Genomic DNA, 25,584 nt, shown 5'->3' with positions numbered 1-25,584 from the left:
TCCCCCGGAAATAGTTCGGAGGAGAATTCCCTTCAAAACCCTTATGAGAAATTAATGTAGGAGCGCAAACCCGGCAAAAGTATAATTGATTTATTTCTAATAGAGAAGAAACCAGTAATGTTCAGAAATGATTGCCTGTGTTCTTAATAGCTCTAATTTTGGCTGTCCATTTGATGTGCTGCAGGTTTAATACAGAGCACTTACTAATCCAATTAAAAGTGCACCTGGCCTGGAAGAGCTCTGTAATTAGCAGAAGCGTTTTTAGCTATTTCCACTGGCAAACCGTGAAATCATCTCTGCTGGCCTGGAGGACTGTAACACGGGGGGGGGGAGCAGGGGGGGCGCGGAGGGGAGAGAGGGAGGAGCGGGGCCACGCACTCGTGCCAAAGCTTTTTCCCTGGAATTCTGAGCGGTCCCCGGGCGGGAGGATGCGGCCGCTCCCCTCCGATGAGCTGGGGGTTCGGTAGAGCGGGGGGAGACGAGGTGAGTGTCACATCGCTTCGCTTTCACACCCGGACTCCCGTCCAGGGGGAGCGGAGCGGCGGATTTTGGAATCGAGTGGAAGGGGGAGTGTGTGTGGATCCGGGAGCTCCCCGAGGAGCGAAGCGGCTCCTGGCGCCGGGCGGGATGGGATCAGGCTGGGCTGGGGATGGGATAGGGATTGGCTGTGGCTGGGGTTGGGTTGAGACCGAAATGGGATGAGGATGGAATGGGGATGAAATCGGGATGGGATAGGGATGAAATTGGGATGGGATGGGGATGGGCTGTGGCTGGGATAGGGATGAGGCTGAGATAGGGATGGGACGGGGCTGGGATAGGGCTGCAAACACGCACGGGCACCCCGCACACAGACGTGCGTGGCTGGAAAGGCACTCTCTGTCCCTGCGAGGGGCTGCGCGCCTCCTCCCCGCCCTGAGGGGTCCAGGCAGCCCCCGTTCTGTCCTCTCGTGGACGTGGGTGACGGCCCGAGGCCGGGAAGGCTTTGCCCTCCTTCCCTCTGGGATGTCGTCCCCCGGGTGTGCGCCCCTGTTCCTCGCTACGCGCTTCCCCTGCGCCAATTAACTCTGAAATAACCTCGTCCGCTTTAAAAATAACTCTTCTCTGCCTTCCTTCCTCGGGTGAAACACGCGTGGCGAGCGGCGCGGAGGAAAAGCGCCTCTGGAGGGTCCCGGGGCTGCGGTGGCACCGGGGTCACCGCGCACCGGGACGCTTTGTCCAGCGCAGCCGCTGCGTGAAACACGCGGATTCGAATCGCCGAGAGGAAAATCCCTCGCTAACCCTTTCCCTGAGTTTCTGAGCTCTCAGGCGTCGGTGGTTTGGTTTTTAGGCGTTTTAAAAGTGGTAGGAAACGGCTTGGTCCGTGGGGATGGGGAGAACGGGGCCCTTTGCGGGCTCCTCCCGGTGCGTTTTTCCGAACGCCGCCTTGCTGCTTTCCCTCGGCGGGAGGATTCTCCGATTAACCGGATTTCTGCCTAAAAAACCGCGAACCCCCGCCCTCCCCGGGGCCGGTACCGAAACGATGGCCAAGCCTGTAAAGGAGAAGCAGACTAGGAGCCCAGAAAACATTGTTTCCCTCGTTTCAAAGGAGAAAACCTGAACGATTCTCATCCTTTTGATTGATTAAGGTCTTGAATAACTTGAAGCTCGGGAGTGACAGTTACTGAATAGACTATTGCAAATAAAGAGCACTGTGGAAAGCTGGGCTGGCACTTCAGAGTGTAAAGGAGGCGAGTTTGCTGGCACTTACCAAGTTATAAATAAAAGGCCATGCACAATAGTACCTTCTTTAAGGACAGACAGTCTTTACAACACTCCTGGCGTCATATCCTGCTGTGGTCACTTCGGCTCCTAAGCAGACTTTACCTCTTTTATTTTTCCAGCAGTTTAGTTTGAATACTACAATAAATTCCTGGGAACAAACGCTTGTTGGTAAGACTTTACCGTGCGCCCGTCCGCACCCGAGGACCCACACTCGGGCACACGCGTGGGATGCGGGGACAGCCTCGTTCCGTCGGTGTTTTTTAAAGCAGAAATCCCCGCGGAGACCTCAGTGCCGGCTCTCGCTTCCAAACCCGTTAGCACCGTTTGGTCTAGAGATGTTTCTTCTGGCCGGCGAGAGTTTTCGGTGCAAAATAAATAAATAGAAAGGAGAAGCAACTTTTTGGATTTTTTTTTTTCTTTAAAAGAAGGAGAAAAAAAGAAAAAAAAAAAAGAAAGGAAAGTTGTTTGCTCCCTCCGGCACTCAGGGGAGCAGAGCCCCGTGCGGGCAGCGAGGCGCGGGCTGCGGCCCCGTGGAGCCCCGCAGAGACACCGGCTCCTTATAGAAGGGGGGGCCGAGGCGGTCGTCGGGACACCGGGAATCTCCCCGCTGGCGGCCCGAGGGCTGGGACCGGTACCGCATATGCCATGCCGGGCCGTGGCATCCCGAGCCATCCCGTGGCATCCTGTGCTGTGGCATCCAGTGCCATGCCGTGCCGTGGCATTCCGGTCCATCCCGGTCCATCTCGTGGCATTCCGTACCATGCCGTGGCATCCCGTGCCATGGCATCCCACACCACTCCGGGCCGTGGCATCCTGGGCCATCTCGTGGCATCCCGAGCCATCCCGGGCCATGCCGGGTGGTGGCATCCCGGGCCATCCCGTGGCTATCCCGTGCCGTGGCAACCCTGGCCATCCCGGTCCATCCCGTGGCCATCCCGTGCCGTGGTATCCCGGGCCATCCCGTGGCATCCCAGGCCATCCCGGGCCATCCCGTGCCATCCCATGCAGTGGCAACCCTGGCCATCCCGGTCCATCCCGTGGCCATCCCGTGCCGTGGTATCCCGGGCCATGCCGGGCTGTGGCATCCCGGGCCATCCCGTCCCATCCCGTGCCGTGGCAACCCTGGCCATCCCGGGCCATCCCGTGCCGTCCGGCCCGGTGCGGGGGAGCCTCCCCGCTCGCCCAATCAGCGCTGGCGGCGCGGCCGGGCCGGGCGGCGGTGGCCAATCGCGGAGCCTCGCCGGGGCCGGAGCCGATAAATGCTCCCGGCCCCGCGGCTGCCGCTCCCCGCAGCCCCGGGGACAGCGCTGCCACCGCCCCCCCCCCCCCCCAACAAGCATCCCCCCACCGCCCCACGGGGCCCCGGCCCCTGCCCGCCCGGTCACTGACAAAGGGGCAGCGGCGGGGCTGCCTCCTCCCCGCCCCCCGGCAGCATCGCCCACCCCCTCCCGGGCCGCTCCTGATTCGGTGGGACCGGCTGACAGCGCGGGTCTCTCCTAGATCAGCCTTCACCTGGATATAACGCTGCCGGGCTGCTGCGATGACAACTCTGGCTGGCGCTGTCCCCAGGATGATGCGACCCGGGGCCGGGCAGAACTACCCCCGCAGCGGGTTCCCGCTGGAAGGTAAGGGCTGCTCCCGCTCGGGAAAGTGAGGATCGCTCCGTGCCAGGAGCCCGGGACAAAGCAGCCTCCCCGAGAGCCCGCGCGGGGACGGTTCCCTCGGGCATCCTCTTGGCCTCCGGGCATCCCGCACGGCTCTCGATCCACGGGCATCCCTCAAGGCTCTCTCTCCGGTCATCCCGCACGGCTCTTAGTCCCCAGCATCTCGCACGGCTCTCGGTCCCCCCCGGCATCCCGCTTGGCCCCCAGGCATCCCGCACGGCTCTATCTCGGTCCCCGGCATCCCGCACGGCTCTATCTCTCCCCGGCATCCCGCACGGCTCTATCTCGGTCCCCGGCATCCCGCGCGGCTCTATCTCTCCCCGGGCATCCCGCACGGCTCTATCTCTCCCCGGCATCCCGCGCGGCTCTATCTCTCCCCGGGCATCCCGCGCGGCTCTATCTCTCCCCGGGCATCCCGCACGGCTCTATCTCGGTCCCCCGCATCCCGCACCGCTCTCTCTCTCCCCGGGCTGTCCGAGCCGCGGGGCCGGAGCAGGGCCCTGTCCCGCGACGGGCACAGGCGGGGGTGGGTGCGGTGTCCTTCCCTGCGGCCGGCGAGAGCGCGGGGACCCGACCGGGATGTGGGCAGCGCAGCGGGCTCTGACTCCGCTCTTTGGCAGAGATTTGGGGAACCCGAAGTTGGGAAAAAGTGGAGGAAAGTTTAAAAAATAATAATAATAAACCAAAAGAAATCGAACGGGACTTTAGAAACGAGGGCTTGTCCGGGGCTGCTGCGAGCGGGGGCTCTGCCTTCCCGCAGCGGCCGAGGCAGCTCCCCGCGCCCGTTCCTCCCTTTCCCGCTGGAGCCGAACGACTCCACAACGCGGCTGCGGGGTGGGGGCAACAGGTGAAGCCGCCCCGCCGCCCTCCCGAGCCTGCGGGGCGGCTGCGCGGGGCTCGGGGCTCCAGGGCTCCTCGGAGCTCCGAGGGCTCCGGGATCTGCGGGCTCCGAGGGCTCCGGGCAGTGCGGGGCGGGCGGGGGCGGGCAGCGGCCGTTTGCCTTACAGAAAGGCAACGAGAAAACAAAATAAAAAGAAAGAAAACCAATAACAACAACAACAACAAAAAAAAAGACCCAGCGGGATCCGAAGGAGACGTTAACGCCGTTTCCCCCTCCTGCCTCCCCTCCCCTCCTTTTCTAGTCTCTACCCCTCTCGGCCAGGGCAGAGTCAATCAGCTCGGAGGAGTGTTTATCAATGGCAGGCCTTTACCCAACCATATCCGACACAAGATAGTGGAGATGGCCCACCATGGCATAAGGCCCTGTGTCATCTCTCGCCAGCTGCGAGTGTCCCACGGCTGCGTCTCCAAAATTCTCTGCAGGTACCAGGAGACGGGCTCCATCCGGCCGGGGGCCATCGGCGGCAGCAAGCCCAAGGTGAGCCCCTCAGCATCCTCCCGCAAACAGGGACCGGACCGGGGAGGGGGCGAGGGGAGCGCTGAGGGCACCGTGCGGGGCTGGGGGTGGGCGCAGACACGCACCCGTACCCGCACCGCTCGCCTCTCCTGTCCAGGCTTTAACAAATTCTCTTGTAGTTCGTGGGAATTGATATATTTTTTTAAATTATTACTATTTTCAAGTATTTAAAAAAACAGCTTTTCAAACGAATTTTGGGAGGAGGGGGCGGCTTTGTAAATGCAGCGTTGCCCAAAGTCCCGCGTACCCCATCCTCGGCGCAGCGGGATCGGGCCCTTGCTTCTCAGACCGCAAAGTGCATAAAAAACTCTCTTTATTTCTCTCTGTCTGCCTCTCACTGCACCTTCGCCCGCTCTACTTATTTTTCTGTCCACTCCAAAGCCGCACGTTTGTAGCTACACAGCTAAAAAGTTTGTGCCGCAATAACGCAGACAAACACAGATCCTTGTCTCAAGGTCAGCCTCCTCCTACAGTATCTTTTCTTTTCCACAAAATGAAGTAAAAGCTGGAATTTCTGTTGAAAGTCGCCTGCTATAATTTTTTTCCCCTTCTTGCTTCTAAAGCAGCGATGCCCAAACTTTCTGTTTTGGTGTTAAGGCTAAAGACATTTTTTTCATAAGTGTGTTACCCAAATGAGAAGCCGTTCCCAGCCGGGAGCTTTGTTTTGTTTGAATTCAGCTTGATTTTAAAATCAGGAGGCCATCGAAAAAACCTTCTCGGCACTCGGAACTCTCTGAGTTTTCATTACATGACTTTTTATTTGGTGCTGTGAACTTTATTCAACCAAAACTTCCCTGAGATGCAGCTTTGCTCACCACAGCCCTCTTCTACCCGCGGCCCTGGGATCTTTTCTCTGCCTCCGGGCTGCTGCTTAATTCGGGATTTTCCCTGTGGAGGGCTCGATCCCTACTTCCCACACCACCCCAGAGAATTTCCTGGGAAGTTTCGTTTAACTGGGCAGATGCTTGCTTTACGTGGGCCCGTTGGTACCTATTTTGTCCCCTCGGATTTTAAGCCCGAGGTGTTCTATAAGGGGGTTTGGAAGCAAGGCTGGCTCTCGCTGGCGGCGATGCAATCGGAGCAGCTGCACCGGGGGTCCCGGTGGCGGCACCCCAGGCTCTCCCGGTGCCGCAGACTGTGCCCGCTCGCCTTGTCTTTACTAAAGCAGGTGACGACGCCGGATGTTGAGAAGAAAATTGAGGAATACAAGAGGGAAAACGCGGGCATGTTCAGCTGGGAAATCCGGGACAAGCTGCTGAAGGATGGGGTGTGTGACCGCAACACTGTGCCGTCAGGTACGAGGCGCCTGGTGGGCACTGGGGGCTCAGACACATCCCGGGGGGCAGGATGATACCGGGGTGAGCTGGTTGGAGCAGAGCCCCGAGCCAAGATGCTGCCCAAAAAGTGGCTGGAGATAGCCATGTCCCGGGAGGATTCCTGTGCTCCGCTGGGGTGTTTTCAATTAAATCCCAACGGCGTCCCGCTCTCCTCCTCCTCCCCTCCGTTTCCCGCTGGGCTTCTGCCGTGGGAGGGCTTGTGCTTGCCGGAGACCCAGAGCGGGGAACTGGGAGACAGGGAGCAGCTCCCGGTGCCCACGGGGTTGTTTGCGGAGAGGAGGTCAGGGAGCCAGGGTTTGTGTGGGTGCCCATGGGCTTTTCTCCTCTCCCACCGCTCAGACTTGGGAAAAAAAAAACACGTAGGGGCAACTGTGCTGTTGTTGGAGAGGGGTATGGGACTGTGTCCTGTGCAAACCTCTGTGGGGAGGGAGGTGGGTGGTGGACCCGCGGAAGCCGTGGCCGGTGGGGTGTGCGGGGCAGCGGCACCGATGCAGGGCTCGGCTCGGCAGCGTGGCTCGGCTGGGGCAGGGGGGCTGCTGGGGACCAGTCCGGTCACAGCTCTGTGCTCCCCCCTGCAGTGAGCTCCATCAGCCGCATCCTTCGGAGCAAGTTTGGGAAAGGCGAGGAAGAGGAGGCTGAGCTGGAAAGGAAGGAGGTGGAGGAAGGTGACAAGAAGGCCAAGCACAGCATTGACGGCATCCTCAGCGAAAGAGGTAAAGTCCCATTTCCCCCTGCTCTCTGTGGAGCCCCGGGACCAGCCCAGGGTACCGCTGGGTATCGCTCTGCCCGGTTCCCTCCCCTTCTCCTGGAGGTCGTCCTGGGGCCAGTGCACTGGGAGCTGTAGGGAGAGAAGCGGCTGCCATGTCCCATCCTGTCCCGTTCCCCCGTGCCACCCTGCAGCTTGGTATGGAAGTGGGGGCAGCCATGGGGGTCGCCACCGATTTGGCTTCCAGGAGCAGGGCTGGGGCCGAGGAGCAGGGAGGGCAGGAGCTGGCTGAGGAGCCCCTGGCGGGGGCTGCGTTCTCAGCCCAAGGTGAGCAAAAAGCACCGAAGGGGAGGCTGTAGCCAAAGGCAGGGCAGGGAGCAGCATCTTTCATTTCTTCTCCTCTTGAAACTGCTGGGAAAAGCTTTTGGTGGTTGTGAGGAGGCTGCCATCCGCACAAGGCGGAGGCGAAGGGCTGCTCTGGGGCTGCCATCGCCGCGGTTGTGCCCAGTTCTCCGGCTGGACCGGAGCAGAGGGCCTGGCGGGGCGTCCTGTGCATGGACGTGGCTGCCCAGCACATGAGTACCAAATGAGCTGGTCAAACATTTGTACAACTTTTCCAGCTTTTACAAAGAAGGCCTTCTATACACAATCTACACTTGGAGATGAACTTGGAAAACAAAGAGGGGGGAGTCCATTGAAACTCACACTTTGGCTTTGCACAGACAAAGCTTCAGCTAGCAGCAGCTTGATGTGAACAAAAGAAGGCAACCTTTTTATAATTCAAGGAGAAAAGAAGAGAAAACAGCCCCACAAAAGGCCGAGAAAAGACATTATGGGCTTGCAATGAGGGATGAATTATTCAATGAGCCCCTAATAGCTGATGGTCCACGCAGTTTTATGGACTCTCCACCATGGAAAAAGTAGCTGGTTTTACCTAGAAAATGTTTCTAGCATTTCTAGCAATCTAGAGATCCTGAGTGCCATTTAAGTAGGACAACAGAAACTCATTCTTTAAAAGTAGGGTATCTGCTTTTTGTGTAGGAACAAATTTGAAAACAGTTCCAAAAGTTATTTTTCAGTGTGGTTATAGAAGTTTTGAGGGAATCCTCATCTTCTGTGTGTCTGTGTGGATGCGTGTAACACAAACTCAGAAGATGCTAATGAAGTAAGAGGTTTGGAGGCAAGAAGGCACAGTTTGACTGCCCAGTCTAGGTGTCCCGGTATGATGGGTCCAGAGTTCCCCCTTTACTTGCTGCAACAGAGAATTGTTCCAAGAGGAGTGTGTGCCAAGGGAAAATAAACCTAAACTCAGTACTCTGGTTGTTAAAACATCTAGCTTTTCTGCCCTCCTGAATTTCTCAACAGAGATTAAAAACAGAAGATAGAAAGCCTTGATAAGATCCTAATAACCCTGCTTTACGGAATACATTAATTAACAGAGACAGCAAGAGAAAAAATATTATCAGTATAACCCATCCCTCTCCTTCTCTTTGCAACAGTCTTCCTGTTCTTTGACTCTCAGCTCTTTAGAGCGGGGCTGCTGATTTACCGTATATCAGTGTCTGGGTGTGTGGTTGCCGCACTCCAGCCCAGCGGAGCCCCGTGAATCTTCCAGAAGCCTCGGGGTTGGCAGTACCTCGCTGCGAATGGGGGCTCACTTGTGCCCCCCAACACGGTCGTAGGAGGAGGCTGTGCTCTGCCCTCAGTGGCAAAATTGCCCTTGACTACGGGGGGTAGCGCAGCCCTCTCTTGTCCCTGTGCACACAGGTTTTTGCTGGATGAACGTGGCCAGGCTGTGCAAACGGCAGTTTAATAATCACATCCATCCTGTGACTGTGCCTGGGAAAGTTTGGCAGTTGGAGGGAGGGTGTGCTTTTCTCCGCAGCGACTCCTGCTCCCCGTCTCTGACTAGCATAGCTGTTGCTTTCTTATTCCTGAAGTGGCTGGGATGCTGCAGAGTGAGAGCTGCTGCGCAAGCAAGGATGTGTTACCACACACACGCTTTACGTATAGTGGGATACTATAGGGACAGCACACGGGTGAGCTCATGATGAGGAAAAACCAACCATAAACTAAATCTGCCACGGCTTTCTGTACCCAGCCAGTAAGAAAAGTTCTGCATCAACTACTGATGCTGGCACAGGAGCTTCAGTTTTACCGTGTCTATAAAAATCGTCAGGTCAGATCCTGCTCTTTTACTGAAATAGCTGGCAGTGCTCCTGAAGATTTTGGTGCTGCAAGATCATATTTGCCAGCACCCAGCAGCCCACCAGAGGCTGCCCGCTCACAGGGTGTTGCGGATGTCCTCTCTGATGCTTGAGTTTCTTGCAGCATGTCCAAAGGTTATCCCGGTGGTGTGCAGCAAAACCCTCATTCAGTAGCTCAACACCGGGTGCTCTCCATATTACAGAGTGAAAAAAACGCCCTATTTTGGAGTCTTATAGTTTAAGTAATTTTTATAGCTGTGGTATCAGGGACTTGAGGTATCAGCAGGTGCTGGGCGGTGCGGGGGAAGGCTGTGGCACAGGTCAGAAAGCAAATCCTGGGGCTGAGTGTGGAGCAGGGAATCTTTCCTGCTCGGGAGCATGCATCTAGTGCTGGGCATTTGCTGATATTTCCTGAAATCCCCCCCTCAATGTGAGCTTTTGAGTGGCTGCGGGTGAGGTTTGGTTTTTCTTTTTTTTTTTTCTGAGGGAAAGGATAGTAATTGTTGTAATTTTAATAGCAGCTAATTCAATATTTGGGACTTGGGCAGCACTTATAGCAGAGCAGTATTAGAGGAGAGAAACATGATATTTTTGAGAAATGTGCAATGGAAACTGTATATCATGTGGCCTGGGATTTCTCCCATCACATCTATAAGTGTAGGTAAACATTCATATACCCTGCTGTGTTTCTGTTTCAGCCTCTGTTTACTGACACTGAAATCTTATTCTCTTGCCGGCATTTGCAGCTGCCACACGTACAGCCCGCTTTGCTGCATTTCGGCATTTCTGTCAGTGCCACCCTCTCCCCTGTTTTGGATATATATTTAAAGAAAACCTGGATTGTCTCAGCGCGTATCAGGCAGCAGTTTATAATTCTATAATAGCGCATCTGTCTTTCTGCGCGTGTGATGTATTTTTCTCAAAGGCATAAGCCATAACTAAAGAAGACGAAAGAGAAACTTTTGTGCCTCTATATGGCACATCGGGGCATATTTTTAGCATAGCTGCTACAGAAGAGGGAGTCGCTTGTACCTTTAGCGGGAGCTCTGCGCGGCACGGTTTGCTGACTAATCGGATAACCCCCGGCTTCATAAGATAGCTGTTGTTTTCTGGCAGGAACGGGTGGCTTTCGGCGCTCCGGCGATGGGGCGTAGGGCTGGTCCCCAGGCCTGCTGTGAGGCGGGTTGGGGTTGGGGCTGGGGCTGGGATCCCCCCAGCTGGCCTCAAAGGGAGCCTCTGTTCCCGGCTGGCGGAATTGGCCCCCGGGCTCTGTCCTGGCGGATCCTCCCCCAGTCATGCGCACCCGTCCAAAAAGGGCTCTACTCATCCCAAGCCTCTACCCTTGGCTCTACTGAGAGCAATTCAGGCTACAGCAGACTAAATTGCCTCCTTTATTTCCTTCTTACTTTCATCTCGGAGCAAACCCTTCCCCCCTCTCCCTCCCCTTCCTCTTTTCTTTTTTGCTGTGCGCCTGAGGCTCACATTAATACAATTTCGGCACCACCCCTATTTTTGTGTGTGTATGTGGGGAGTTTGAAGGAAGGGGGGGGGAAAAAAAAAGGACCTTAGCACAAAAGCCCTGCTCAGCAGCTAGAAAGTTCAAGCTGCTGCTGCTGCTTTCCCGACCGTGTGATGCTTTTCCTGTTTGCGAGTTTTGGGAAACATTTTTGCTTTGTACTGTAATGGAAGTAGAGGACAGATGGTGACTGTAAATGGGACACGCGACTATCAGCCCCTAGCTTAAATATTTAGATGCAATGTTACAATTACTGACTTGATGCACAGGCTTTGAAGTGGTGGCACATGATCTAAAGGGGAGCTCTGGCTAGATGGGCTTGCAGATGTTTTGATTAGGGCTGGCCAGTATCACGCAGACAGTTATTTTAAGGTTTTCAAACTAATAAAGGCAGTTTATTAAGGGACAGGATTAACATGCAGGCACCAGATATCAGTTTGAGTCATTCCATTCATTTCTGCATCCTAGGCTTGGTGGCCGGAGCATGGGACGAGGCAGATGCTGAATTAGATTTTTGATTGTGATTTTTCTGATGCAGGGCTTGTTGGAATTTTGCTCCAGCATCCTGTCCTGGGATGCAGTCTCATGAAATACCACTGTGTCTTAGCGGGTGCGGCACATTGTGTTCCCGTGCTCAATGTTCCCAGTAAATATTCACTTACTGAATGAAACGTGAGGAGTGTGGCTGCAGGCAATTATCATCTGGAGTCTGGAATTTCATGCAATACTGTACATTTTTCGTCACTAGCAGGTCTTAAAAATTAGCTCATGTAATTTGAATGGAATTTAGTTTCTGAGGCTCTCGGAGCTGACAAGAAAATAGTGCCTAATGAAGAAAAACTTCCAAGTGGCTACAGGACTTGGCTCAAGGCACACAGAAGTAATAGCATTTTCTGTCTGTATTTTTCCCTTCCTTTCCTCATTTCTCAATAGTGTGCGAGTCCAGTCCTGGATGGAAAAGCCTGCAAATTGAAACAGGTGATGAATCCTCTTTTATCTGAACTGTAGCTCCAAGCTTTGTTTCTTCTTCCTGACCTGTTGTTGTTGTGGGGCTCTGGGACAAACTCTTGCTTCCAAATCATTATTCTGAGTTAAAAATAATAACTGATGACCTCAGTGATCGATAACTCACCAACAGGTGAGAGCACGGTGTCCCAGCCTGCTGAGTATTTTCAGGACGGTGCTAAATGTGAGTGACTTCAGAGCACAGTTTGCTGCTCTGAAAGTCTTACCGGACTTTGAGGAGAGTGCTAATTGTCAGCCTAACTGCAAGCTAATTGCCTTACGCAAGCACTAGTAATACTTCCAGCTGTGGGAAGAAAGGGTCTCTCTCAGTCTAGCAGTGGCTCTCTGAAGCAATATATAGATACATCTCATCCCTTTCTCGAAATCATGATTTCATTAATGGGTTTGCATGTTTTACCATCCTGGGAAGACTTTTCTTACCCTAAAAAGAGTGGGCACCTATTCCAATGGAACCGCCTTGGCCACCCTTTGCTGCGCGTGCATCTAGAGCAAAGGCAAATTGTTATTTTAGCAAATATAAAGACTGCTTCTCACACAGCATCTGATTTAATTTGTGTCCGAGTTTGCATCTGATTTGGTTGCTCTGAATTTCTTAATAATTGATTAGACTCACACAGTGTCATTCTGGAAAGGCTGAGGCGAGAAACATGGTCAGCCGATATCGGAACGACTAGGACTTACTCCCAAAATGTGATTTTTATCTTTGGCTTTCTGGGTTCTCCTATGATTGCAAAATCCTTGACGTCAGTAGGAATTTACCACGGTGGGGACCAGGCTCTTCTTGAAACCAGCTCCATAACGCTCTGAGCAACCGCAGCTCTGGGGGAAATCCTCAGGTTTAGGATTACGGGATCTGATATCAGACCTCCAGTTCTGCAAACACTATCAGATGCAGGGAACGGCGAGGAGTCCCGCTCAAAGGGCCTATTCATCTGGGCAAAGTTCCTCACGTGGGTCGGGGCGGGCAGGAATGGGCCCCAGATTTGTTCTATTCTGTTAATAGAAAATACCCACTAAGAAAGAGTGTGACTCTAATCCCGAGTGAAAGTCTCTGGCCAAACTCTCACTGAGGGCAAGGATCTCTCTATCTGTGTTTACACAGAGGTAGTGATGCTATCAGCAAACACACAGAGATTTTTTTATTAGATAAAAAAAAAAATTAGAAATTAATGCTGAAACTAAAAGTTTATAGTAGTGAAATACTTAAACCAGATTATTTTCCAGGTCTGATTTTGAAGAGTAATTCTCTGTTGTATCAGTCAAAGGTGACTCTTTTATCCAACGCTTACTCAGGGAAGGTTTAGTTTGCTATTAGGTTTACTTATTGATAAGGGTTGGAACAGGGTTTAGAAGAGGGAAGCCAATAAAGTTGATAGTGATAAATTATCACGAGTCCCCAGGGCTGTGTAATAAAACTGCATTGGGAAATGAAGCAGAACTACAAAGTACTCTCTGGTTAATTTAAGAAGAAATTGAGTGAAACGCAAAGCAATAAATCAGACCAAGCCAGTCAATGTGACTTTCTCTGTGTAAATGTCACTTCAAATCGTACCTAACAAACACTTGTGGCTGGAGAAAGAATAAAATATATAAATAAAAATGCAGGATACTTCCAAATGTTCCCCAAACGCTGAGCTCTCTGGCTAATAAAAATGATGTACAGTAACATAATTCACCGCCAGCCCTTGTTTAGCCTAGTGTGAGTGCTGCATTTTACTTTACTTGCCCTGGAGTACTCCTGCCCCATGCTGTTAAACTAATTCAGTTTAAATCACTCTGCCGGAAAAAAAAAAAGAAAAAAGTGAAGCGTCCTGAAATTAAAACTCACTGAGGACACATTAGAGTTAAAGTGTGTCATGCGCCGAGATTATTTAGTTAGTGCAGTTTGATGTAATTGTCGACAGGTTATTTATTCATCCTAGTAAATAAAGATTCACGAACTATTAAGAATGTGCATATATAACTAGCAAGACAGTAAAAGGCAATTAAGCAGTCAGTTTAATGTCTTATCTTGCTGGTTGCCCTACAGTTGTTTTACAACTAGGAATTAAAATTTGAAAAGGAAGTTTTCAGTGTCCCTGGCCAAATATTGATTGAGTAGTTGTTTGCTGATGCCATTGTGGCACATAAAAAGGCCAGTAGTTCTGCCCCTTGTTGTTCATCTTCCATTGTCGCTGCTTCTTAACCTCGGAGATCAAAGGGGGATCATTTCTGTTTATCTGTCTTGGAAAATCCGTCTTTGCCCCTAAACCCGTATGGATTAATGGCCAAATTGTCATTAATGGGATGTGAAATTTGAATGGAATCTCTATTTTGCGTGGTCTGTTGGATGTCCACACTGTACGTTCTTACGGTTTCTGGGTGGGATTTTTGTTTAGAATTATTTGCTTTGGTTCTGCTTGAATTGTTTTATTTTTAGTATGCAATGCACCGAAATTTTGCCATTACAAAAGGTTAAATATGTGGTATTTCACTGAATTTTAATGAAACTAATTTTATTGCAGGTAATCTTGATGAGTGCAGTTTAAAGGAAAAAAAAAATTTTTTTTATTATACCGAATCATATAGGAGAGAAATGATCCAGAGCTGCCGTTTAAAGAAATGGAGTTGTACTGGCTCTCCTCAAAAAAGTGGGGAAAGTCGGATTGGCCAGGCTAGGCTGAAAAGCAAGGGAGAGCCCTTGAGAATAATTGTTTCCTTCTTGCACTGCAGAAAGCTATACTTATTTCAGAGATAGTAAAATATATCCCACCACATCCTCAGTGGAAGAGACTGTGCAATCTGGATATGTTATGTTGGCTTGTAATTATGAGATGGAGTTTCAGCTGAGTTATGGGGCAGGGGAGCATTAGATCCAGGTGCTGCTGGGTGCAGAAATTTAGCTTCTCAGAGAATAGGAAGCAGCCTGGTAAAGATGGAAAGCTTCTCCTGGTGTCGCGTTGATTTTACGTGGGGGAGCCTTGGCTGCTGGAGTGACAAATGGCAGAATAAAGAGCTACAGCAGAGTTTTTTTAATCAGCATTTTCTCAGTCCCTTTCTAAAATACACTCATTTTATTTGGCTATCTCTGAATAAAATATCAGTCTGTGTATACTCTGCAAGTTCCCAGCTACTTTAAAAGACATTTTTCCCCAGCTAAAATTCTTTGAAAGCGTTTTAGGCACAGATTTCCTTGAAGTCCATGAACTTAATTAATTCATTTCCGTGAAGAGCTGTGGTGAGGACAGTGGTGTACATTCTACCTTTTGATTTTTTGCCTGGATGTGGACTTTCGGCCAAACATGACCAATGTTTATACCGCGCACGAGTCCATATATGGACCTGTCTTCAGGATTTTTGTATCTATGATATGCCACATGTTGGATGCCTCATCCAAAAGCGACTATGTAGTAATTCCTTTATCAGATATAAAGTCACATAGATCACTGTGGTTTGATTTGTATGAGGAATAAAGTGCAGCTGACATGTCTGCAAGCAGACAGCTTATTCAGCCCCCGTCAAACCTTATTCACCTAATTTAAATGAATAGGACTGTTCGTGCCAATATAATCGGGATCTGTTCCATATACTAACCCAGAAAAGCAATAACAACTACAGTTCTGCTGGCAAAATTACTCTCTCTCTTTGTTAAAAATGTAACCAACGTATAATCCATATCCCCCCCCGCGAGGGAGCAGCACCGACATACTCATTGTAACCTAATTGGACTTAAAGCTGCTTTCTGTTTTTACATCTTTTACTGGCTCAGAGAGAAAGGTGGAGATTAATATCGACAGGTTTTATAGAAGCCAGGCTAAGAGGGGAGCAGGGAGCGCTTCCACGGAAAATCGCTTTTTGCTGAAGGTGGTGTGGCAGGTCTTCCTTTTCATTTTGAACTAAGGGCTGGTTGTTTGAACTGGTGTGACGTACTATAGGGTTGGAGTGTGAGCTGAGGGATCAGGGGCCCTGGGAGGACCCTGATCCACTCCCTCCGGTGAGACTGAGCGGCGAGAAAATACCTGCACAGAAGTAGCTGGCAGTCACGTTTCCACAGGTTTCATGAACAGCAAAGTAAGCTGTTTTCAAATAAAAGAGAGATGTTTGAGAAGGTAAAATTCACTATTTTGAGGCTTTCACAATGAAATCCTGTGAGGTATGTTTTATTCAAATCAAAAAAGAATTCTATTTTCTCTGGAATTCTATTCACCAATGCATAAATCCCGTTTAACTCCGCTGCAGCTGGTGAACTGCTGCCGATATGTGAGCAAACGCTGAAGTAGACCATCAGTATTGAGATGTAAGACGGGATCATTTCAAGTAAGATCACCCTGCAGATGGAACTCACTCAAGTGCTGCCCCTTCCCATAGTTTCATCAAAGCCAGGAAAGTTATCTGACCAAGGACTGTTTACACAAGGACTGACTTTTTAAGTGAAGGGTCGTCCTTGTGGTGCTGTGGTTTGGAGGGAGGTCTACAAATGTTTCTGTACATTTTTCTTTACACTTTTAATACATGAGGTGCAGAGTTTGGCATTGTGTGCTCTACCCTCTACGGTAGCTGTTACATTAATGGTACATAACTTAACTGTGTTCGTTACTGCAGTCTGTGGAACCGGAAAATAATAGAAGAAAACGTTTAGGAATCCATTTAGAAGACTGTACAATCTATATTTCAGCTAGGAAAAAGCCCTATGGGTTCATTCCTGGTTTAGCACAGCTGACAACCTGCTCGCTTTTAAATCAACACCATCAAGCAAAGTGCTCAAATATTTGGCAGCTCTACAGACAATCACACAAACGCCTGTTGCTTTAGCCCCCACAATTTGTTTGCCAACAAATGCAGTGTTACCTTTTGAAAAGCCCTTTAAAACTGATTGCTCATCCACTTCTTCTGAACAGCATTGAGACCGGCATAACCTGCGTGTTGCCTGCACCGGGGTGGGCGGTTTGGGCCAGACTGTGCGGATCTGGGGGCGCATAGGGACTCAAGTAGTGAAAATTATTGCAGGCTCTCGGGATGCTCACTTCTCCTGGCGAAAATGCAAAATGGCTGCATGCAACAAGATTTTGTTTATCTTCTTGTTATATCCTCCTCCTATGTTTAAAAAGTTTCTTGGGACTGAATTGTACCATCATTTACATCTGAACAATCCCCTGCTCTCATCAAGGGCTGAGAAGGTTACTTAGGGTTGAATTTGGCCCTGGTATGAAAGTTTAATTACATTTCAGATTTGAGGGAACTCGCTCGCTTTCTCAGGTGTAGCAATGCTTTAGAGCACTAAACATCTATTTTTGCTAATAAGCAAGAGATCTGACGTAGCGCTTAAGCGCAGTTAAAACAAAAAGCTACAGGCAGAGCAAATAAAAATGCGATGTTCTAGAGAATTGCACTTGAAGATTTTCTAACACATGATGTAGTGATAAAAGAACAAAACCGCTGGCCCACTGCTCTGTAGTGCTCTGTGTAGGTCTGCTCCATCAGTCGCTCCCGGCAGGACAGAAGGCAGAGTGCTGCTGGCTCAGTTTGATTTCTGGCTCCTCTCTGGCTGAAGGGTATTGGGAGAGGAAGAACTCTGTGTTCTCCTGAACCTCATTCCTCCGCCTGACATTTCATCCTAATCAACGCAACCAGTAAGCGTTTGGGAAAGGAATCAGGAGCTCAAATGGGAATGACTGTCAAACTTTACGCAGTGATAGGCATAAAGAGGATTTTTCTCCAAACTCTTAGAGGTCATTTGGCCAAGGAAGGACTGAAAACAAGACGGGATTAAAACATACTGTACTTCTCTTGCCTTGGCAGTCAAAAGAGATAGAGTGATGATTGATGACATAAATATTTCTATTAATCTGACATCAGGAACAGACTTGTCAGCCCTGGAAGAGTAAATCAGAGACGAAAGTTTAGAGTGGATATTAAAAAAATCTGAAATACATCTAATATAAGAATTCCACTAATGGTAGTTATAAGAGAAAAACGAAGCACCCCATGAAAGCCTTATAAGGATGGGTGGCAAAGACCCTTCAGGTCATAACAGCGTGGAGTAGGGACTCATCTGTTTCCAATATTGGATCTTATCATGCAGAAAAGTCACTCTATTAAAAAAAATAGGCTACCCGGTGCTTCACTTTGAATAGCATTGGGAGGGCATGCAGAGTGATGGATTCCCCAGGACAGCAAAGAGAGAACTCCTGTGGAGGCACTTTGTTTTCTTGTTTTCAGTCCCAAGGGTTTTGAGGAGTGGCAATGCCCTTGGGGTGCCTTGGACCAGTTTTGCAAGGCTGGATCCTTTGGTTCAAAGGCCCATTGTGCTTCTCTGAGGGCGAGTTCCCCTCATCGAGGGGAAGCCCTGCAGGGATTCAGGACTGGGTGCAGAACCTCTAAGTTCAGGGGTGGCTCCCAGCCTGAGTGGGAGCTGGTGATACCCTGTTTCAAACCCCAGGGAGCTCCTTACTCTGCCTCTGCCCTCTCTTCTGTGAGACTTGTAAGTGCTTTGCAGTGGGGTTTGGTTTTTTTTTTACTGTGGAGTTTAGAATCATAGAATCACCAGGTTGGAAAAGACCTCTTGGATCATCAAGTCCAACCATCTCTGTCTGTCACTAAACCACATTTAAAGCTTACACGGGACTCTTGCATTCTGTGTGTGGAAAAAACGCTGCAGTCACAATTATACCTTGGTGGTGTTTTCCACTTGATGACGTTAAGTGCTTTGAGTCTATTCCTTGAGTCCCGATGGTTTGGGTTCCTCCCACTTGCACAGCTGGGGCTGGTTTGCTCCTGCAGGTCCCACAGCTGCAGGAAAGGGGCTGCTAAAGGCATGTTTCCGTAGGCATTACCAGTCTTCTGACTGGGCTGTGGTGAGTGTGGTTCTGTATCTCTGGGGTGGGACAAGGGAGCTTTTCTAAATACCCTTTTTGTGTAGGAAGGAGTGATCTTAGTGACTAAAGTGTTTGTAAGTAAGTGATGCCCCCAAATACAAACAAACAAGAGAAAACTGGTCACGGCAAAATGAGTCCTAGAAGAGTTGGGTTTGGTTTGGAAAAGAAGTGATTTTGGTGGGTATGATTTGCTCTGTGTTTCTCAGAGTGACTCTGTGTGGTGCCTGTGACCGGAGCCAGATGAGATGGGACTGCTGAGATGGGACTGCTAGCTCTCCCTCCCTGGTTGCTGGCCTCTGCCTCTGCTTGGTCATGATCCTCCAGAGCAGGAAGAAACAGGAGTTTCTTGCTTTCCAAGCTCTCCTTAATTTTTACTTTTTCCTTCCTGTTGCTGTGCGCCCTGTGGAGAAGGGGCTGGAGTGCAGGAGATCTGCCTCTGTCAGCTGCTTTTCTCTTTGTACCTTGGTGGGGAGCTTTTTTTTTGTGTTAGAGATGGGACCAATGATATTATCCTCTGTCAATGGTGTTTCCAAATGTCTGGGATCCAGAAATCAAGAATGTTATATATGTTCAGCTGCCATAACTTACCTGTTGAAACTGTGAATTTGAGTGAAATAGCAGTTTGGAATGAATGCTTTGTGGCTAGAAAGGATTGTAACTTGTCTTTGTAAGAGGAGTTGGGCTACCAGGCTTTGAGTCTGTGAAGCTGGGAACACTGGTGTGGTCGTAGAGGGGCCAAGTACGGCCCGTGGTGTCGAGCACTTCTTAACTGATTCTACAGCCCTGGCTCAGAGCAGCAGGTGAGTGCGTTTAGATGAAGTAGATCAGGATTCAGTGTTTGTATTTCAAATATTTTTATTACTATCGTTTACAGCCAAAGCAGACCAATAACTAGTATGATCTGGGGTTAAGCTCGTGAATCGAGAGGTGTTGCCTCAATTTATGTTGAGGCTCTGAGCCACAATGTGTTTACTGGAGTCCAACAATTAATGATGCAGACTTTTTTGATGGGTTTCTCATGAATAGATTGCAATTTTCCCAAATATGCGGTGTGGAAAATCTATTCAATAATATATGCAAATAACTTTTGTTTCTAAGCAAACATTCAGTGCTTGAAATTTATGTGGTTATGACTGAGCACGCAGGTCTCTGTTTCCTCTTCTGGAACTGGGTGTTGCTGTTGCACTAAGAACATATCATAGCTTCTGGAGAGCTGCTTAAAACATTTTATTTCTTTTTTAATTGGATTTGTTTTACTCGTATACCTGTTAAATTAGAAATGCGAAGTGAGTAGTAAAAGGAGACAAAAATAATGCTTTAAACATTCTTTTGTTGTATACCGCTAGAATTTATACTTTAAAACTATAGCTTTCAAACTCTAATCAACAGAATGTGTTTCTCAGTGTGACTTTGTTACACAGACTGAGTAGAGATTAACCATTTTGGTTTGTTTTAAAACATTTTTTACAATAAAACCTGTACTTTTTTTTTTCTATAAACATCTTTCCTGAGAAATAGTCAAGTGACTTGGGCATAAAGCTACAAGCCAAAAAACTGCAGAGTCAGTTCCAGTTGCTAGAGTGGCTTGAACTTGTCAGCGGGTCTTAAAAAAGAAGTTATTAGATGTACAACTGCAGTACAGCTTGAAGTGAAATAAGATTTGATTTCCAGGGTTGCTGATACAAATAGATTTACTGAATTCTAGAGTTTCAAGGAAGATGGCATTGGTACAGTCAATTTTTTAAGCAGTAAAATTTTTGGGTTCGTAGTGGTTTTTTTTGGTTTTGTGGTTTTTTTTTTTTTTTTGAAACACCATGAATTCCTCTAATTAATAGTGTCAAGCATGTGAGATTTCTCATAAACCTCAAAAACTCTATTGAATGTGATGGCAAGACTTGCATTGTCTTTAATGAAATTTAGTCAGACCCTAAACTAAGAAGATTTTTTCCTTCCCCACCCCCGCCTGTTCTCCTTGAGGGGGGAGAAGTTTTTTTGGTTTTTTTTTTTTTTTGAGGAAACTGGAGAATTCTAGCATTCCTGGGCATGAGAGGAGAATACTGATTAGAATCGGGCAGAGACCAAGCAGGTGCTGAGCATGTTCATTGCTTAACCCCCTGCCCTGCTCCTGCATCCCTGCCCTGACCCAGCACACAGACCCCGCGAATAACAGCGACTCGCCAGATGTTGGAGATGTTTTCAGGGAGAGCGATTATTCACCAGGTCTCATCTAAAACCGAGGAGCTCCTACAATGGTTGTATTTCATGTTTAAAGCTGGGTAAGACTGGGGAGATGCTGCTGGGGAAAAATACTGTATGTCTGAGGACCAGAACTGGCCGTTGTGTTGCTAACTGCTCTGTGGCTGTGCTGTCTCCTTGCAAAAAGTAATACAAGAAAACTAACAAGCAGAGCAGATTGCCCGAGGGGGGAAAAGCCGTCTATTTTTTTTTTTATATATGAACAAAAAAGATTTTATGGCTTAGAAACAGTACACCCTAAAAAGAGGTGCGTTTAAAAGTTAGACTCGAAAGCTTTTGTCCTGAGAATAATATGCCTGATGTAAAGAGCAGCACAATGGAAGTCTTTTCTTCTAGTTATGTATGGGCGAGCATCAGTCAGCCAAGGAAGAACTTCAAAGGGCAAAGTAAAATCTTGCTAGGCTCTTTCTTTCCTGACAGGTTTTTCTTGAGGTAAGATAGGGAGAAGAGTTTAAGCGGGGAACTGGCACTTTCCTCCTGCAGCAGAGGAAGCAATAAATCACGTGCAAACCTGGGTACCAGCCTGAACTCTCTCTGTCTCCACTTGATGTGCCTGGTTGGAAGCTACTAAACTATCCGATCTCATGAGTCTTTCATTGCTTATTCATAAAGTGGTCTCAGAAATTCCACTTTTGCCTTGCTGGGAAGGCACTGTCCCAGACAGAAAGGGTGGCTGTTTTCTAAATGTCTTCCTAGGGAAGGTGATCTATTTCTCTGCCTTCAGAAAATACTCATGATTCATACACTGTAAATTGCCTTTAAGGTGGGAAAATGGCCTAAATGTTTTTTAATAGAAGTAGTCCAATATTAAATCAGCCACAGAACATCACGTCTTTCATTATTAGTAACATCCAGAGAAAGTTCTTAAGTGTTCTTCTGTCATAATTTCTTTTTGTGAATTTTGAAAGCCTTGTTTTTACCTGCTGCATTTAACATAATTTAAATACATTCCCAGTCATTTACCTGGGTTAAAATTGGATTTAAGCAGCAGTTTACTGTTACCTGCAAAGCTGTGTTCTGGAGGCATGGAAAAAAAGAATGTACTGCTATGTTAGTGGACTCTCTGTGTCACATCAGTCTTTGCTAAAGGCACAGGCACAGCAGAGAAACCAGAGGATGTCTAACGGAGCAAGCAGCTATTCTGATTTCCCAAGACCACAAAGCAGTGTGGTCTGTACCACAATCCTAAAATACAGTTGAACTATACTGACTCTCCTGCTGATGGATGCAAGGCTATTTATTTGCTTTCTGGGGAACAGGGTAGGAGAAGACAACCAACTTTTGGTACAGAAGAAGTGTTTCATCATCTTAGCTGTACTACTCAGCAAAGCTTCTGCGGGCAAGAGAGTAACCCTTCTGCCAGCCCACACTCACGGTGTGGGACGTGAGCATCTGCGAGTGTGGTTTGTGCCACCACAGAGCCGATCATCAGCAGAGCTACGGGAGCAGAGTGCTGGGTCACCTTTTTCGTGAAGTGTGTGGCAATTTATCTGAGCACCAGAGAAGGCTCAGGTAGGCTGTTCCTATAAGGTGTGGTTGGTGCAAGCCGCTGTTTGGGTGTTAGTGCTGTGAGAGGAGGCTGCTGTTGACTGTCGGGTATGTTGGTTCCCATCCCTGATCATCCAGCTGTGCCAGATTTACGATTTGGGTCCCTTTCCATTCAGTCAGCTATGCACTTGGTGGGGAAGAGGAACCAGTAATTATGTAATTACGAACGAGCAGGCAATAGCGTGTTTCAGTAACTGTTTCATATTGTGTTTGAGTTCATGGCTTCAAGAATGGAAAACAAGACTTTGGGATGACGTGGAAGATCTCTGCTTGCATGCTCTGTCTTTTGGCTCAGGCACCCTTGGCTTCAGTCACGCTGTCTGAAGCAGTTTCTGTGATGTTTAGGTTGAAAATAAATTATTTGCCCATAACAGTAGCCGTTGCAGGGATATTTTCTAGGAGCGCGTGTTGTGCTTTATCTGGATGGAGTCTACAGGCTGCTTTGAAGCCCTCAAGAGGACGGTGACCGAGAAATGCCAGGTTAGCGTTGACTTGCTCTGCAAGGGTTCACATGCCTCTTGAAGAAAGCTTCTGAGAAAGATTTCTGTAGGTGCAAAGGAGATAGGTGACAACTGCAGTGATGATTTCAGGTGAGCTCAGCTTCACTGCTGAGAGTTTCGGTTAGCAAAGCAAAGGGATGATTATATTCATCAGGGAGCAAGGAACAAAGATACACACGATGTGGGGAAGAGTCATCTGAACAGATCCTGTTTTATAATACACTTCAAACGCGCAATACCACAACCTATTTCTGTTTCTTCTGTTGGCACAACGCAATGCCATCTGACTCTCTGAGAATCAACTCTGTGAACAATCGGTTAGAATTAGCTTTATATTTAGGAAAAGGTTAAAAGAATAAAGAGGAGTTAGAGTTAAAAATGGGACAGGACAGCAGGCTTGGATTTGGTAGACCGCTTTCAGTGGGATTATAGCTTTTCAAAAGTAAAGAGGAGCATGTTGGATTCTGGTTCTGTTGTGGGCTGGGAGCCTTAGACTGTTAGTGGGAATTGGATGACAGTCCTTGTTTGGCATCAGCTGTACAGAGCTTAAAACATATTTGGGAAACGAGAAAATTTGGTTCTCACTTGCATGGAATGATTTTAGATTCTTGTAATTCGAGAGTAATATTTTTGCCTATGATCATGTCTCTATCCTCATCTCCAAAGTGCTTATTTAATTATACAAAATAATAAATAAAATGTCCTTTGAATTCCCTTGTGGAAAAGCACTCGATAAATTCAGGGTAGTATTTTTGCCATATCCTTTCTCCTAATTTAAATCACCAGCAATTTGCCACAGATTGAGATAGGGGAAAGCTGAAGACCAGGAAGGAGTCTTATTTTGCTACTGCTTCTCATTGGATCTTCGTAACTCAGCGTAAGTGCTGTAGGCACTTGCAGAATGTCTCTTTAGAGTTCTTTAAATTTATTCTATTTTGATAAACAGAATAAAAACCTGAAAAGTTGCCTGAGAAGTTTGTTACACAAATATTTGGGAAGTATTTGGTTATTTCTCTGTCTCTGACCTTGACTGCATGGGGAAGAGTGCTGTGGAAAGAGCTCAGCATCAGGTTCAGCACGCTTGGATTTAGTCACCATCGTCTCCTTTTTCCTGTATGTTTCTTTAGTTACCACATATTACTGGTTCAAATTTTAGTAAAAGAACAATTTTTAATCTCCTTTTAAGTGTTTTGATAGATTACAAAGAGGAAACCAGCATAATCTGAGGTACTGACTTAATCTAATTACTCTTGTGGAACAATAAATAATGGACTGAGGCATTATGAATTTGCACTGCCATGTAGATGTTCAATAAACTGGCAGGAATTAGTGTCATAATAATGTTTTAAGACCAGATTCTGCTCCTGACATCAAATTTAATGCCTGCTGGCATCAAATCAGAATGGTTCCTTTGTTAAAGTCCCCTGATTTCCAGCAGTCTAACAGAGTTCTAAATCTGGCTTTATGGATAATTCTGTACAGTTTCAACCAAGGACTTTTTCCTGAGCAAGGGCACAGGTGATGGACTGCCAGGTAGAGAGTTATCCATGTTGTAATGTTTAGTTCTTTTTCTATTTATCCTTTATCAATATTAGTTGATATTTATAGAGGGTCTTTATTCCGTTAAATTATATAAAACAAATTACATCATAAATAATGCCATGTTTTTGGGTGAATCTGAATTATTTCTGGTCATTTTAATACAGCTTCTGGAACAAGGTAGTAGAGCACGCTTTAGACTGATGTGAATGTTTATCTGATATTAATCTCCTGAACATACTAATAAGAAAACTTGCAGATCTTAAGGAATGATGCTTTGTGAGTCCTTGGGGGGTGTGTGTCATTTCGCATGCACAAGAGTACAGACTTGAGCAGCAGATACGTGTAAACTATGGAGTTGTTGGGGCAGAGCTGAGTCTGACCAGGGGTGTTGCTTGTGCTGGCCAGAAAAAAAAAATCATATGCTTGTTGCAATGGATGCATCTGTCACAACTTAAGTGAAGCTGTACCTGCTTTTATTTGTAAAAATAAGCAAACAGAGGATTTTACCCATATTTTAAGAAAAGTTTCTTGTGCTGCTCAGAGGGCTTGCCTTTCGCACCCAGTAAAGTCTTCAAATTAAAAAAAACCCCAAGCCCTAACAACCACCAATCCACTCCAAGTTTCAAACAAATCCTGATCCTATGAATATGCTCTGTGTGAAGGATAATTTAGGAAACTAGCCTATATCCTGCACAAGGCTTCTCTGGCACTGCTTCATGTGAGCACTGTTAATATCCTCTGAAATACTTTGTATTATTGTCTTTCTTAACACTATTTGGAGACTGTGCTGCTCAGCAGATCTTGGAAGATATGAGTCCATAGAGCATGAAACTACATGAAATCACAGCAATTATGGCAACATTTGGTTTTGAAGAAAACAAAAGGAAGAACTTGGGCTATACAAAATCACTCATTTCAACATTTAAAAGGACTAAATATTTTTATTTGTTAATTTTTAAATATTGTTTCTAATTTTTACACTCTTTCCCTTAGAAAAAAAAATTAAAGGACTGATAATTTTGTTGTTGTTACTTTTGAGACAAAGTGAATGCATTAAAAAGAGTTTTTGCCTACAGTTTTCTACGGTTGAGGCATGTTCAGATTTCTGTTCTTAACTGAAAGAAAAACAAATGCTGAGATACCCAGCTTCTCTGGGGACCAGAATTACTCCCTCCAAAAGGCATCCTTTAGAGGATCGACTGTGAAGAAAATGTCAACAGCAATATTTTCACTTTTCCCTGTTTTCAGGC

The 25,584-nt window shown here is 47.8% G+C and overlaps 1 protein-coding gene across 5 annotated transcripts in view; it reads left to right on the top strand.

The window, feature by feature from the left end:
• The first annotated feature begins 3,245 nt into the window (after window positions 1-3,245).
• Window positions 3,246-25,584, top strand: part of PAX3 (paired box 3) — a 79,256-nt gene continuing 56,917 nt past the window's right edge. For 3 of the 5 annotated variants that reach the window (XM_009560360.2, XM_009560357.2, XM_054074442.1), the window contains exons 1-4: window positions 3,246-3,386; window positions 4,568-4,803; window positions 6,008-6,137; window positions 6,758-6,892. In XM_009560360.2, the coding sequence (XP_009558655.2) occupies window positions 3,302-3,386; window positions 4,568-4,803; window positions 6,008-6,137; window positions 6,758-6,892 (586 nt within the window). In that variant the 5' untranslated portion in view covers window positions 3,246-3,301. The remainder of the gene's footprint in view (window positions 3,387-4,567; window positions 4,804-6,007; window positions 6,138-6,757; window positions 6,893-25,584) is intronic. The other 2 variants (XM_054074443.1, XM_009560358.2) reach the window with 1 other exon arrangement.

Source organism: Cuculus canorus, chromosome 9 (genome assembly GCF_017976375.1).
Source record: "Cuculus canorus isolate bCucCan1 chromosome 9, bCucCan1.pri, whole genome shotgun sequence".
Lineage (NCBI taxonomy): Eukaryota > Metazoa > Chordata > Aves > Cuculiformes > Cuculidae > Cuculus > Cuculus canorus.
This window is presented reverse-complemented; position numbering and strand designations above follow the sequence as displayed.